At 35.3% G+C, this 16,289-nt stretch overlaps 2 protein-coding genes across 7 annotated transcripts in view; one reads left to right on the forward strand and one right to left on the reverse strand.

Annotated features, from left to right (window-relative positions):
* The window catches only part of LOC129270114 (cold shock domain-containing protein C2-like), a 35,332-nt gene that overhangs the window by 5,976 nt on the left and 13,067 nt on the right, over window positions 1–16,289 (reverse strand). For all 4 annotated transcript variants that reach the window (XM_064105862.1, XM_064105864.1, XM_064105865.1 and 1 more), the window contains one exon: window positions 14,966–15,088. In XM_064105862.1, the coding sequence (XP_063961932.1) occupies window positions 14,966–15,088 (123 nt within the window). The remainder of the gene's footprint in view (window positions 1–14,965; window positions 15,089–16,289) is intronic.
* Window positions 929–15,091, forward strand: LOC129270112 (adipocyte plasma membrane-associated protein-like). 3 transcript variants are annotated; one of them, XM_064105861.1, is made up of 10 exons: window positions 929–1,347; window positions 2,346–2,457; window positions 3,312–3,416; window positions 4,077–4,192; window positions 4,697–4,795; window positions 9,120–9,233; window positions 9,895–10,069; window positions 10,709–10,843; window positions 11,454–11,646; window positions 12,064–15,091. In XM_064105861.1, the coding sequence occupies exons 2-10, from the start codon at window positions 2,357–2,359 to the stop codon at window positions 12,262–12,264; spliced, it is 1,239 nt and encodes a 412-aa protein (XP_063961931.1). In that variant the 5' UTR covers window positions 929–1,347; window positions 2,346–2,356; the 3' UTR covers window positions 12,265–15,091. The 3 variants fall into 3 exon arrangements, with proteins under 3 accessions (XP_063961931.1, XP_054763494.2, XP_063961930.1); XM_054907519.2 differs by having other exon boundaries at window positions 1,094–1,347; window positions 2,349–2,457; XM_064105860.1 differs by having other exon boundaries at window positions 1,245–1,423; window positions 2,349–2,457.

Below are 16,289 nucleotides of genomic sequence, written 5' to 3' on the forward strand. Positions count from 1 at the left end.
AGAGAATATCGATTTAAATCTTATTGATATTTCTAAATTATATAAAAGCCCATTTTGATACCACTTTTTATAAACATAAACATAAATTATTTCTTAAACTTACCTACATGTAAATGCTTCAGATTGTTATTTTAGGTTAAATGACATTTGCTCCAGTGACAATTACTGAGATATCAATTAAGAATACTGGATTGAACACTCTACCTTTAACCTAAACATAACCCTTAACCTCACATAAAATCCTATAACAACCCTAAACCTACACCTTAAGACAAAATAAAGCCCGGAGTAATTGTCGCAGAAGCAAAAAAATGCATAGTTTAGATCACAGCCAATGAATGACAACAATATCTCATAATTGTTATTGTACTGGCCATTAAGAGGTTTTAGCCTGGTGAGAATCACTGTTTCTACATGGACCCTACTATGAAGGTCCATGATTTCTATAACCATTATTCTCATCTTGACTGATCATTTCTGGAAATATAAACATGCTCACAATATGTCTTCATATTTACTTTCACCATTCTCCTCATCTTGACTCTGATTTTAAAAAATACAATCAGGCTGACAACATTCTCCTTATCTCCTTTGTCTTTAAACATTTGGTTGCAAAATGAGGCAATATTAAATTATTTTTAATATGTGATGTAACAAACAGAGAAAACTTGGGGGTAAAGGCAGTTTGCCTCCAAATCTTTAAACAATAACATCATGATTCATACATGTACATTGGAAAAAGTCTCCATAAATGCTTCTTGGTTCAAAGCCAAAACAGAATGTGAATTGGAATGAAAAATTACAGACAAAAATTGCATTCAAAGATAACCCAATGCATGTGACAAAAATACATGTAACTTCCATATAAAGCACTATCTCGCTATTCCTTATTCTCAGGTCCTTAACTGGGATTTCCCTATCACTCTACACATTTAATCTCTTAAAAAATGAAATAAATGGGCATGCAGTTAAAGATGATGACTAATTTCTGGAAGTAGAAAATTTGCCTGAGCAAATACATGTTGATGCCCCATCCTTCCTTGTTAATAAAGACACATGGAAAACAAACTTTGAACTGCACTGCCTATATACCAATCACACTGTAAAAAAAATGGTATCATAAAGCAAATATGATCTGCTGTGAGTGTGAATATAAACAGGCAGTATTACCGTCATGTAATCTACCCCGGATCTCTCTCTTTCTCCCTCTCCTTCAAATCACTCAAGCACTGTGCACGTAGGCTGGGATATGGCGTGACTGAGCAATTTTACCATCACTATATTTCCTGGACGCTATCAGCAATCCAGCTTGTTGTGGGATCTCTTTCACATTGTGAAGGGCAGCAAGTAATATTTATCCATATTTTCTTACCTTATTTACATCTCATTACTTTTTTGTAGATTTTTTAAAGATCACATACCGGTAATGTATAACTTTTTTCTATCTCTTTATTTTCATATATATATATGCTATTATCTTCATCATTTCATCATCATAAATTATGCACATCCAACCTTCCATATTGCTACTTTCAGACAATTTTATACGTGCAGACCATGAATTTATGTCAATTAATATTCATATTGATAAGGTAACTATAATTTTGGAATAATATTAGTCAGATTCAGAGCTGAATAAAAAGTAACGTAATAAGCCTTTCACCACATAAATGACATAGTATACATGTAGGAAGGACCATTATTGTTTTTTTGTTTTTTTACAATGGGCTTCCAATAGATAGGTAGTTAATTAATGCATTTTTTTTATTTGATACCTGTGAATTTGAGATTCATGGAGATTTGGTTTGTGGAACTGTGATCCCATGTTATTATAATTGAAAACCACTCATTTGAAACTTCAATATGGTACACAAATTATTTACATATTATTCTAAAAACTCCAATTTGAAAGTATCAAAATTTAGTATCCACAAGAAGTTTCTATATATAGAAAACAATTCTATTTATCATTATGTATTTCAGTTTCACTTCCAGGTTTTGTTTCAGCCAATTTAATTTCCTTGTAAGATGTTACCGGTATACGATTACTCCCGGTAAAAATACAATATTCTCAAAATACATGGTACATGTATTGTACCCAATTTAAGGTATTTCACTCTATTCATCTTTCTACCTATCTTATCTATCATCTATCTTATCTATCTATCTATCTATCTATCTATCTATCTATCTATCTATCTATCTATCTATCTATCTATCTACATGTATCTCTCTCTCTCTCTCTCTATATATATATATATATATCTATCTATCTATCTATATGAATGGAACTTGGACTGCCAATAAGCATTGATTACACTGATTAATATTCTTCTACTTTCTAGCAGATTTCAGAATGGACCCACAGGACAAAATCCGTCAACGCAGGCCTTTACGAGGGCAATCTCAGGATAAACCAACAACAAAGAAAAGTCACCACCAAGAGAAAAGCTTCCTGTAAGGATCCAATTATTGCTAACAATGCAAGATAATGGATTTAAGGCTGACACTGCCCGGCAGAAAACATGAATATTAGAATCTCACATTGTAAATATTTTAAACTCTGATTCTTATTCATTTTTTTAATCTATGAAATACAGTTCTAAATTTCTATTTAACGTTTGCCATAATGTACATACACACACTCAAAATTCTAAGGATAAAGAAATAAATCCAAATGGGCTGTGAGAATACTGACAAGCCAAATTTTAATTATTTTTTATCTTAAAGATTCCTACCTTTTGAGATACATTAATTTACTATAATCTGAGGTAATTTACATCCACATAAATGATACAGATAGTATGAAGGATTCTATAGAAATTTCAAAAATTCCACCAAATTCAGCTCTTTTTCGAAATTGAAAAGAATATGATAAATGACATGTATAATGATTTGACTTACTGTATCATATTTTACTAAATATAAAATCTATCTAGCAAGCATTCATGAATTCTATCACCATGCACACTAGTATAAACTCAGTACATCAGGGCCCCATCTTACAAAGAGTTGCGATTGATCCAATCAATTGCAACTATGGACGGCCAGCGGTGTCAACATATAAAATGCATGTTTCTTCAAAAAAATTCTAGATCTATATGAATGTATATCCATAAATTCATTGATTTCTTGACAATTTGGTGTGTTCTCCTTTGCTTACAAAGGACATTTAGCAAATTTCCTGTAGAAAAAATTATGACACTGATGGATTTCCATAGAGTTATGATTGATTGGATCAATTGGCCCTGATATGATACTGAAATATTACAAGTTGCTACAGTACAAGCAATGTTTCTGACACATTGCAGATCCAGTTGCTGCAAACAGATGATGTACATTGATGCTGTATTGTTCTTTCTTTTGGTCATCTACCTCACACTGAAGTCAACACCAGTTGAACCAGAGTCATATCGGTAAGCAAAAAATTTATGAGGGACTGTTTCATAAAGCTAATTAAAGGGTTCCATGACATTTGCTCCGACAATAATTGCTCTGCCATAAATTTCAGACAATATATTAACTTCAACCATGGATTACAGTACACTATACCCAACACTGCAGGGGCCACGGAACGGTTTTCAAAGTTGGGGGGGGGGGGCTGACCATGCAAAAAATCACTATCATATGGTCATTTTGACGTTTTTGTGCAAGGTTTTGCTTCTGCTGCCCCTGCACTGCACCTAACCCTGAACCTTATAAACATAAAATCGTAGCCTATTGTAAAAGTATAAAGTGTCAAAATGGGAGGTAACTTTCTTATAATTAAAATAGTAAAAAAATGATGTCAAAATTTCTTGTAACTATCAGAACAGTAACACTCTATTTCCAAAAAATTCATCTAATTTGAACACACTTTTTACCAATTAAAACGTGTTTAATACATCTAAAATATCAAACTTTAACAGATGCTACTAAAACTGGACGAATACACCAATTTGGCCTGCCGAATCTTAATAAATCAACATTAAAGTAGCTTTACGATCACCTTTAATGTCTCTCGGCTCCCCCATCCCCTAAGAACAAGGAAATATCTTGCAAAATCATTGTTGCGCTCCATTTCATTATCAATGTAGTTTGCCCCCTCCAAGACCCTGGACTGGCCCTCTGTCTGAGAACAACAAGCTTCAGCAAGGCAGAAGGTTGATGGAAAAGAAAGTCCATGGACCCGAGTCACTTGCTCTACAAAATGGTATGACATTGTTTCCAGCATTTTTTTTTTCATGTTGTGTGGGGTTTTCTTTGCAATAAAATCCAACTCTTTAAGAGTTGCCTTCAATGAATTTCCATTTGCATATTTTCTACACCCTTCAATAACCTTCAGGCCCATATTTTGAAATAAAAATATCTTACTCAATTTCAAATTAAATTATGCTATAAATCTGTAATTGAACTACACAAATGGTTAGCCAAAGACATGAAAAAGAATTTATATGTAATATCATTGGCTACCCATACATGTAGTTTGTGTTTTCACTGTTATCATATTCATTGCATTATAAACGATTCTTGGCTGGTGCTTCTAATCTACTGCACAAATATTACTAACCATATCCTATTACAAGCTCTAGAGTCTACTTAGAAAATTAATTATTTATGAATAGGTAAATTTGGTATCTCAAGTAGTAGTATGATTTAAGTACAAGTAGTACTTATTTATCATCTTTCTACTTTTATTTTCTTTTTACTGGTACAGGCAAACTTTACACTGGGACTGTTGATGGGAAAGTAGTTGAGATCAACAATGAGAAAGACATCAAGGTTGTAGCTCGTCTGGGAGGAACTACATGTGGTGGTTAGCATAAGTACTCTTCGCTTCATTTCATTCCATTCATATCTTGCATAAAAGTTATATGAATGATATCAGGATTATAAGGACTTTCAAAATTCATCTTGAATGATAAATGACTTTAGAATCAATCACATGTAGAGCAAGGGAAGTGGATCAACCTTGTCATTTTTTTAAATTTTACAAGAACATTTCATTCTTAAGAAACTATTTAATATCATAGTTACTCAGACAGCGTTCAATATCATACTCAAACAGAACACATAAAAACATATCCATAAAGGGTGTGAGATAAGTCATTGTGAAGCATAACAGTTGTAGAATTTTCGGCTCCATGACATTTGCTCCAGCGACAAGTGCTCGCCTGTATTAAAATTTGACACACTAATGGGATGACCAACTTCAAAGCTGACTGAAACCTTGTAAAACTATACCCTATCTTAAACCCTTAAGCCCAACCCTAAACCTATCATAAAACCCTATTCTACATGTAACCTTTTGTTCCACGTTCCAATAAATAAAAAATCTTACTTGACATCTAACACGAAACGAGTGACCATTTTTGAACTTTCTTCACAACGTAAAATTTTATAAGAATCTTTTTACTATAATTGGCGACCTTGCCTGACACAGTCCAATTCGATATTGCCATAAACTATATAAATCGCTCTTGTACCATGATTGGTATACCCTGGCCAAATGGCACTGGATGCATGATCAGTTTCAAGTTTCCAATTTGCACCTTTCTAATGAGTCTGAGCAGAAACACAAGTAAAGAACTGTATATAGCTCCTTTATAGAGGCATATTTACAAATGATATGTTGGGTACAGGGGCGGATCCAGCTTCGCTGATATGGGGGGGGGGGGAATTTTTCAGTCACATTTTCCACAATCGGCCGCTCGAAGTTGATTTATGTATGTTTATTTGAAGGGGTAGTCCATTAGCTGTATTCCTATAAATCAACATAAATATTTAATAATCTCATAAGCCTTATATAAATAGTTCGAGCGCGAAGCGCGAGCTAATTTTGTATTTGAAATTTTAACATTCTGGGCAATGTTTGTGAGCCTGAACGAATCGTGTATATATGCAACTAAATAATTACTGCGAAGCGTGAACAGAAATTTTAAATATACGTTTTGATCTGATCGAAAAGGAACCATGCACCTGTCAAGGACGTCTTGCAGTTAGCCATGAATGCGTTGCATATTTCAACAATCAAATAGAAGTACATTTTTACCTAAAGAAGGGAAATTCTAAGCTTTTTTGTAAACGTAAACAGGATATGTATATCCCTGAACTATTGATGCGAGGGCGAAGCGCGAGCGTAAAAAAAGAGATTTAGACTAAAACGGGACACATCATTCATGTTTTGTAAATAATGAAAAGGATGAGTAATTTGGGATCTTTCTAGATTAATAACATGAATAATGCGAGCGCGGATCCAGGGCGAAGTTCCCGGGTCCCTCTAGGAGTGGGGAAAATAAAAAAAGGGAAAAGAGAGGAGAAAAAAAGGAGGAAAAGAGGAGGAAGACAAATGAAAAAAATAAGGTGAGAAGAAGACTTGGAAAATACAAAAAAAATAAGAATCTTTCATATCACTATATGAATTTTTCGCTCGCACTTGCATGTTTGATATCGAGATACAAATAATCCTCAATGGGCTGATATGGAGCTTAAAATATCACGTTGCTTGATTTACAAATTGATTTTTTTAATGTGCAGCCGTAGTCCGTTTATGGTCTGATCGAGTATCAATGCAGCTCGCGCTACGCGCTCGCATTATTTGTCAAGTACCCAATCTCTAGTCTTCGTATTTACAATAAATTCTCAAAATATTCTTATTCAGGTCTGATTGTCAAAACATATCAGCTCTGATTGTCAAAACCTATCAGCTAGCGCTGCGCGCTCACATTTCGATTGGTTAGTTATTTATCTCTATAACAAACTATTTAAAATCCCTTTTCATGACAATTTATTAAAAAAAAAATCGGTTCGTGATTTGCGCTCGCATTAATTGTTAAAGATATATCAACCAATGCCTTCTATTCATAAATAGAAAAATACTTAGAATATCCAGTTTTCAGAAATTGATATTAACAAATTTCTCGCTCTTATTGGGCTTATTAGAGTAATAAATAAGATAATAACAATAACATTTCATGAATTGCTAATAACTATATTGTCTTTTTTTATAATTGAAAGAATTTTCATCTCGCGCTTGGGGACACTTAATAGGTAGATAATTTCTATTTTCATATGACAAAATGTCCTTAGAATGTTCCCGTTCTAGGTCAGAATAATTTCCGAAAAATATCCGCTCGAGCTTCGCGCTTGAATCATTTATTGAGTGCGATCCACATCCAGTCAGTTTCATTTTCAGTGTTTGAAATAGTTTTCAGATTAGAATTCTGCTCGCACTTCCCGCTCGCATTACGTAGGAAGATGCCTAATTACCCATCTTCACGCCTTACAAAACATGAACTAGTGTCCCGTTTTTAGCTCTAAATCTTAATTTTCCCCATCGCGCTTATCGCTCGTATTGTCTAGTTATATACCTATTCAGTTCAGGATTAATGCTTAGAATGTCAATTTTCTTGTTGGAATGTCAAAAATGTTCAGCCCGCACTTCGCGCTCGCATTATTCCATTCTTGAAATAGGCCATCATAATTATATAGGCCTATGTATCGTCTTCAATACTACAATCAGAACAGGTCCCTTGTTTATCAGGCCAGAATATATATGAAAAAAAAATCTGCTCGTGCTTCGTATTTGCAGTATAGTTATTAGTTAGATGTTTTATTTTCAGGACAAAATATGACATTTACGAAAAATTTTAACTCGCGCATCACTCGCACTATATTGAATAGTACGTATAGGATTATACATTTCAGGGGTCGCGGAAGTGAGGGGGGGGGCTCCAGCCCCTGCTTTTTTCCATAACCGTGTTCAAAAAAGTAAAAATGACCATTTGATTGTGATTTTTTGCATGGTCACCCCCCCCCAAAAAAAATAAAACATTTGACTCAGCCCCCCCCCCCCCTCACTTTGAAAACCATTCTGCGGCCCCTGCATTTATGTTGTTTTATAAGAATAAAGCTGACTGTTAGGTCTACACCTTCAAAGAAAGAAAGAAACAAAAATCAACTCAGAGCGGTCGATCGTGGAAAATAATGGGTGAAAAATTCCCCCCCCCCCATATTCGTGATATTGGCCGCGAAATTGATCTGCCTCTGCTATCATGTTAGCTCGTTCCATTCTTATTTCCTGTTTCCCTTGCCTCATTTGTTCTTTCTTTTCCTTTACTTGTTATCCTCTTTTTTTTACCTTTCCCTTTCTTCTTTAATTTCTCCCTTTTCCCACTTCCAAATTAATTTCCCTTCCCCAATGCATGCGCTGAAATATGACGTGAAAGACATGAACACATCGTACACGCAAAACTGTGTATGAACAGAATGCATAGAGTCGGATAAAGCGTGAGAGAATGTCAGGCCGAAGCGCCGAGCTGAGCGAGCGTGACCAATGTCCATCGCATCGCATCGCATGCAGTATAATGTATCTCGCAGTTTCAAGAACCATGAACCAATCTTGTCGCACGTGGAAATTTGTAGCCAAAATTTTGACAGACTCATCTCTAATACGTTTTCATGAACGTCAAAATAAACTACTGTAACATGTGAACTACAGGTTGGAGGGACAGCATAAGGGGTAAGTTAGTCCACATTTTTAAAAATAATTATCTAACCCATCTAACAAAAATTCAACGGTTTCCTGTGCTCCTCGCCGAACTCGCTGGGGGAGAAACTCGACGGAGGCCATGCTAAAACTAAGGAACAATGATCGACGAGCGCGTACACGGAATTAGCAGACTACGCTCTCGCAGGGATATTTCGGTTTGCTAAAAGTGGAACGGCTAGTGATCAACTAACAGGGGGAAAAATCAGTCGTGGACGAAAGTGGGCGCTATATAAGTGCGCATAAATTCAGCGAACTGTCTTTGAAATTCAGCCGAGGAGAATGATTTTATTTCTCGGAGTTTATTTAAAATTTAATATTTCCAAGAAGAAATTCTGTCAATTTCGCATTGAATCATCATCAGCAATCGTTATTCAATAGGAAAGATCCATTCAACTGGAATTTTTGTATCCTTTACCAACACTATCCACGAGCTTTAACCCCAAGTCCCTACATGCAACCCTATATCTTAGACGAAATAAAGCCCTGAGCAATTGTTGTGTCACCAAATTTTTATAGAACAGAGTTTTCTATCATTTCAAGCTTGTGATCTGAATCTCACACAAATCAATATCGTTTGTTGCAAATTCAGACAGTTTTGGTGAAGAAGAGCGATGTGGACGACCTCTAGCAGTGCGGTTTATTAATGACACGCTCTATGTTATGGATGCTTTCTTTGGTCTCTATCAGCTGGACATAACAGGAGGTATGGAGATTGCAAATGAAGAGGTCTACCTTCTACCATTGGGGTTGAATAAGTTTAAAAGCCTATGAAATTACTGCAAGATGGCAGTTCTTTCTTAAAAGTCTAATGGGGTGTGAAAAGAAACTTATGTTTAATTGCAAATCAAAAGTAAATCCCAAAATCAAGTGTAATTGGGCATAGCAAAAAAGCCAATTTGCAACCAAATGTATTAAAATGAACTGCAATTTTGTGTTTGATCAAATAAACTAAGCTTGATATAGGGATTTGCATCATGTACGCTTGAACGTACAATGGAAGTTCTAGCAATGCCCCCATATAGGGGAAAGAGTTCAGGACACATTAAAATCCATCACAGGCTGGAATAATGAAATGTTGGCTTTCAATACATGAATGATGTTAGCTTGTCTGATATGCATATAAAAAATCAGATATGCCGTTATTCAACACACCATTAGTTTTGCAGAATGGTACAATTTACCATTGACTTAAAATTGTTGAGTGATGACAAGGTTTGTATAATTGATTGATTGGAGCTAAATACATTTTACTTTTAAAATCTTATTACATAAAAATAATATTTAAAAAAATGTACTTTCCAATTTTATCTGCCATATCGATAGTATGAAATGGCAACTTGTTTCTTCCTTTTTCTCCCCATCAGGAAAATCACCAAAACAACTTGTTTCCACTAAAACAAGCCTCGGAGGCCACACAATGAAGTTTGCCAATGATTTTCAGCAGCTTGAAAATGGAACATTCCTCTTCTCCGATACCAGTCATAAGTGGCACATGACAGAGTACGGTCTACTGGTCTTAGAAAACAAGGCATGTGGAAGGTAAAGCTATTATTGATTGTCCCCTGTAGAAAAGAAGTAAATTATCTCTTCAAGCTAATCTAACATTCAAGCTAATCTAACATTGGCCATTGAATGCACACAGCTTTTATTACTAGATTCCTCTTGTATATTATAGACTCATTTCTGGTACAAGGCAAGGTCCTTGAAATTCAAGAGCATCTAATTGGCAGCTACAGTATGCTAAAAAGCCAGGGCAATTGTGGAGCACCAGAAGAGGATTACAGGTTATTTGTTGGATTTTTATCGAACCAAAATCTGTTTTATCTGACACTTACCACAGTAACATTTAGACATACACAATATATGTGCTTCTCAGTCAATTAAATCAAAGAACGTTCTCACAACAAAATGTTGATGAAACACTCCCCAGAGGGCCGTTTCATAAAAATGTTTGTAAGTTAAGAGCGACTTTAAGAATGACTGGTGAACCTTTCTTACACGCTAAACCATTGCCAATAAATATACCATTTACCACAAGAAAGGATTACCAGTCGTTCTTAAAGTCACTCTTAACTTACGAACAGCTTTATGAAACACCCACCTGGAGTTTAATATCTGACTGACACGATTGCTGAATAATAACCTGCTAATTCATGGATTTTGTTTGTACCCCATCAGATTGCTCTGGTACGACCCTGACACCAAGACCAGCGGAGTAGCAAAGGACGGACTCTACTCTCCCAATGGCATTCAACTCTCTCCTCAGAAAGACTTTCTCCTCATCGCAGAATCAACAAGATATCGTATCACAAAGTAAGAACATCCTCGGGTTGATATCAAGGAGAATTTGTCATAAGACAGTAGCTTGATGGACTAAAAACAAGCTTTCATCAGAAGAAAGGATTGTTATGTATTGTCTTTCTGCAATTGCAGTGAACAAACAAACTCTGTCATCACTTTAATTCAAGATCAAGATAATGATTAAAATAACAACCATTCTATGAACAGGATGAGTCCATGTCTTTCAATAGTGAAAAAAAAAATCCGAGCAGTGTACTACTGCACAGGATTCCAGCAGTGGGAGAATCAGCAGGCATTCCTGCTCACAAAAAGTGTCTCCGTATGAGTTTGGTAAAGTGATACAGTGCAGATGACCTCCAGTCCAAGGATAAAAATATCCCTACATTTAAAAAAGATTGATAATTTCAAAGCTACAATAATTTTATCAAGACCAAGATTTAAAAGCTAGAATCTGGCATATTTCTTATTTAAATCAAAATATGTTATTAAAGGTCAATTTTTTATTACAGAGACACCAGAAAGTACCTAAATGTGAAGTTTGGCTTGTCTTTACTTGGAATACCAGTCATAAAAAATATATCTTTCCATTCATAATCTCTCCTCCCCTTTTCATGCCTCCCAGGTACTATGTAAAAGGTCCAAAGAAAGGCAAAACGGAGATCTTTGCAAATAACCTGCCAGGTATGCCAGACAATATCAGCCCCAGTCGCAATGGGGGCTACTGGGTGGGATTCGCGCTGGCCAACTCCAGGATGGGACCGATGAAGATGGATGTTGTTGCCTCCAGGCCTTGGCTCAGGAAAATTGTCGCTAAGGTATATATTACTAAAAGTTGCTGGCACAATATCCAGCTATTTAATAGAACAGTAATGTCTCTATGGAAATGAAACAGAGCAACCAATACAAGTTTTAACAGATTGTACAGTAATTTTCAGTATTTATTTGGAAGTACCAGACTGATAAAACAGGCATGAAAGCTTTCAGGTAAGGCCAACCATTTCAGGTATGGACAGCCACTAACAGTGAAAGCTCTTTTAAGACCTGGGCTAGTAATCAATAAAAGATTTTATTTGGCTAAAAATTTACTACCTGGAAAGTTACAATATTTTTATCCCTGATAAGCAAACCAAAGCCTTCACACATGTGTACCACCTTCATCTCCACATGCTACATGTATGTTGAATGAAATTACTAAATATTACAAATAATAATGATATTCTTATCTCCTGCAGCTTGTTGACCCTACATCATTGGTGCCCTACATGCCCCAGTATGGTCTGATCATAGAGCTGAATCAGAAGGGAGAGATTGTACAAAGTCTCCATGATCCCACAGGAAAGGTTGTGCCTTCTGTCAGCGAAGTCCTAGACACTGGGGATGCTCTGTACCTAGGATCATATCATTCTCCGTTCCTTGTCAAAGTGGACTTATAATAGCAAACCAGAGACTAGTTCAATTAAAACTTTTTTTTTAATTTCAGTGCAACATTATCATCAGGTGTAACCTTGCCTGGTATACATGTAAATAAGTTTGTGAGCCAGAAACAATCTGCAAATAGATACACAAAAGTGAAGACTAATAATACCCAAATGATTCGAACAAAATGTAGGTGTATGCATGTGTAATCATTATTTGTGTATCCACCAAAGGAGTTTGAAAGCGTGCTCTCACTTGGGAATAAATCTTTCATGAAAGCAGGATGTGATGCCTAAATTTACAGTTGATAAGTGATGCTACTTCAAGACTAGAATTACAATTTAGGATGACACTCCTATGCTTTTTGTTCCATTAGCAAGTGGAACAGTTGTCACCATCAGCAGCCCAACTGTCCAAGCACTAATTTTATCTACCAATAACTTTAAATTATCTAAACTTGAAATGTATTGGCACTACTTAACCATCGGCATATGGCATAATAGTATTGTGAATTTATGATGGGTTTATATGGTGATGCTTGAGACTCAACCAAGAAAACAAATACCATACACATGACATTCAGTTAGATCTACAGTTCATAATAAGTACTGAAACGACACTTTTAAGTATTAAGAGTGATATTCTCATGGCTATGGATGATAAGTCCCCATATTACTTTTATTAGATCTTAGTAGTGCATTCGATACCATTGATCATACTTACCTACAGCATAAAACAAATACTTTGGTATTAAGGGTGTAGTACTTGACTGGAAAGAATCATATTTAACTGACAGATGTCAACGGATCCAAATTATCATGATGGTATTTAATCTAATCAAAGCCCCTTAACACTATTTTTCAGATTATTCCAGCCTCTGAAATGTCCCATACATAACGAGCATGATTTATTGGACTTGCCCAAATTGTATGCACGCTATTCAAACAGAGGCTATTCCTGTTAACCTGAAAGTTTGTCTAATATAGCAGCAAGTAAATTATGCAAACTCACACCAAATATTTCATTTTATTTAATATCGACAGGTTACTACATTATTACATTGGGTTGATAGGATTCATAGGAAAAAAATAAACTCAAATCACTTTAAAAAGGGCTTTTAAGAAAGATAGGCGTTGTGAAACAAGGGGGGTTTTATGGGGTTGGGTATTGTTATATACATGTGTGGCCCCTTTTAAAATTTGCCCCATACATGTGCAGGTTTTGAAAAAAATCATGGATGAACTGTATTTTTAGAACCCATTTTAAAGTGTGAATAAAGATCCATACTTTGATTCACTCATTCAGCATCGTTAAGAAGGGGAGTTGGGTGTTTGAACAAATTGTTTTCATTTAACTTTACTTTCCTGCGGTTTTAAATGCAAGTGCTTTGCACTAAGCCTAAGGACCATTTTGCAACCGAGTTAATACCCAAACTATGGTTGATGACCAAATGAGAATCTATATCACAAACACCCTCAATTTGTTTTGCATATTATTACAAGGAATATGCAATATTTTTATTTGATTTTGTAGATTGATATGAAGTGCTTGATTGAAGCAATGTTTAAGAAGACCATGTTTTTCATAAGAAAAGGAATTATACTACAATGTGTGGCCAGTGTCATAAGTTCCCTCATATAATATCACCCATTCTGAACACTCACTCCAAAAGATAGACAGTCAACCTCCCCGAAACGTCGAGCCTTCTCTCCTGCTCCTGCTATACAGCTCCATTCACCAACTCAAGCCAGCCTTCTTCTCAAGCCTCTCTCACCTCTCTGGTTTACAGTAATTTTACAGACTGCACTCATTCCGAAAAGAATACACTACTTCCCAACCTCCACTTTCTTGCCTTTCCATTTCACTTCCATCTCGATCCACTTTTATCTCAGTTCTTTCCAGGACTTTACACACGGTGTACTGTAAACCACTTCTCTGATTGTTCATACCACCAATCAAGCCTTCAACATCATCAGATATCACCTATGTTGTGCATTAACTGTTTTAAGAAATTAACTGAAACTTTTTTTTTAATAAACTTTATTTCAATTTGATTTAGATGAAACTTGTTAAGTCTTATGCTTTTTCTTGTATATTGCAAAATCTCTATTGACAAAAATTAAAATTCCTTGACTGCTCTATTTATTCATTTGTTTATTATTTATGATAAAAGACATATTTAATTGTTTAATACTGACTAGTTGCTTTGCCATGGGTGGGTAAAAAATTCAAATGTTTATTCACTATCTCATGAATTGTAAATTATAGACTTATGCTTTATTTCTAAGAAGTAAATTCTTAAAATATTTCTGTAATCAAGTATATATGATATCGAGTGTACAAATACCACAAATGATTTGTTGTATGATTTGAGGGATGACAAGGTGTAAACAGCTGAAAACATGTTTAATTCCTGAAAATGTTAAGTCTTTTGGGGTTATTTTTGTCTCCCTCAAGTTACAAAAAATGCAGTTTCTCAGGTACAACTATTCTGCCCAACTTTGACAAAAGTAAGCAAGTGACACATTTCTGCAACACCCTTTGTATGTTGCACGTTCAGGCAAAATTTGAGAAAGAAAGATATTGAAGAAAAATATGCTGTTAAATTGCATTGATGCCTATGTAAATGACAAACACATATTGCTAATTTACAACAAATGATACTTTTGTAACTTGCTTCCTTTTGCCAAAACTTGTACGGCAGTATTGTCTACTCACTCTGAGATGTGAACAAATATTGTTGAGTCACGATCATCTGGTTTGATGAAGCCATGACCTTTGCTCCTTTCAAACTCAGTGATTACACCGGTCTTGATGGGACCCTCAGAGGCTATCCTAGACCTGAAAATAAATTTAAAAAAATAAATAAAAAAACAATAAGATGAATGAGAAATACAGGACATTGGGTTCAATGTCGCCCTATCTAAGGCCCTTTTGGCAGACGAAAAAGCTGGTAATACTCGTTTAGGGCTTTATAGAATTCATAATTATCGTCATAATTATAACAAATTTTGAAAAATTAAGGACATCATTCTAAAGAGCATGTCAAGATGTTCACGATGATATCAATAATTCAAATCACCCCAAAATTGGGTTTAGGCCCTTTTGGCATGAGGCCGACAATATAATCTCATAAACAATTTGGTAGGAGCATGATCAGACCAATGCGATGATAATCTGCACAGGTATTCCACAAGCAACTGGGAATTTAAAAGCGATTTTGAGTCACGCTTTCTCTTTGTGAAACATCCTCAGGGTGGCAGTCCATGAAGGTCAATGTCTGGTGGCATTCACTGACAATACCGGTACATTGTAGATACCAATCTCCTTACAACTGAATGTTACATCAGTGAAAATCAGAGACAGGTTGCCTGACGTAACATTCCACTCATGTCCTGCAAATAAATACAGGGGAAACCCTGGGAAAATATCAATTTCAATTTAAGGACGTTCCACAGTTAAAATGAATTCCATGTCATTTTCACCAAATTTTGCAGAGAGTTACTTTGGTATCTATGCATTATGAAAATGCAAAAAATAACATAGGTTCATGTGCTTATTTTTTTTCTACGGGTCTTCAAAGTCGCCGTATTTGAATGATATGCAATCTTGCGCAATCAAGAGAATTATGCCTCTCTTAGACCTCACGAATTCACCTAATGAGTGTAAATCATCTTTACTCAGTAGATACCGCATCAAACTTCATCAAATTTTCAAGATATATAACAAAGTGTATACAAAAGAAAGAGAAAGTCTTTTAATTGGTAGAACTATATCTATTTGGAGTCAGCAGTGCCCTCATTTGGCAAGAATGGTGCAAAAACTCGGAAAAAACAAATCTTCAAAGACGTGAATCTACACAAAAATTAAAAAAGTATTTTGTAAGCTGCACTTCTTTCAAAATCCATGTCATTTTCATCAAATTCGGCTAAATTGTAGAGGAATGCATATCGAAGGTGTAGGGAAGTTAAAAATATGGGGTCCATGTGCTCGTTTTTTAACTATGAGTGTTCAAAGTGATGCGAGTTGGCATGAAAATTGC

Source organism: Lytechinus pictus, chromosome 10, assembly GCF_037042905.1.
Source record: "Lytechinus pictus isolate F3 Inbred chromosome 10, Lp3.0, whole genome shotgun sequence".
Lineage (NCBI taxonomy): Eukaryota > Metazoa > Echinodermata > Echinoidea > Temnopleuroida > Toxopneustidae > Lytechinus > Lytechinus pictus.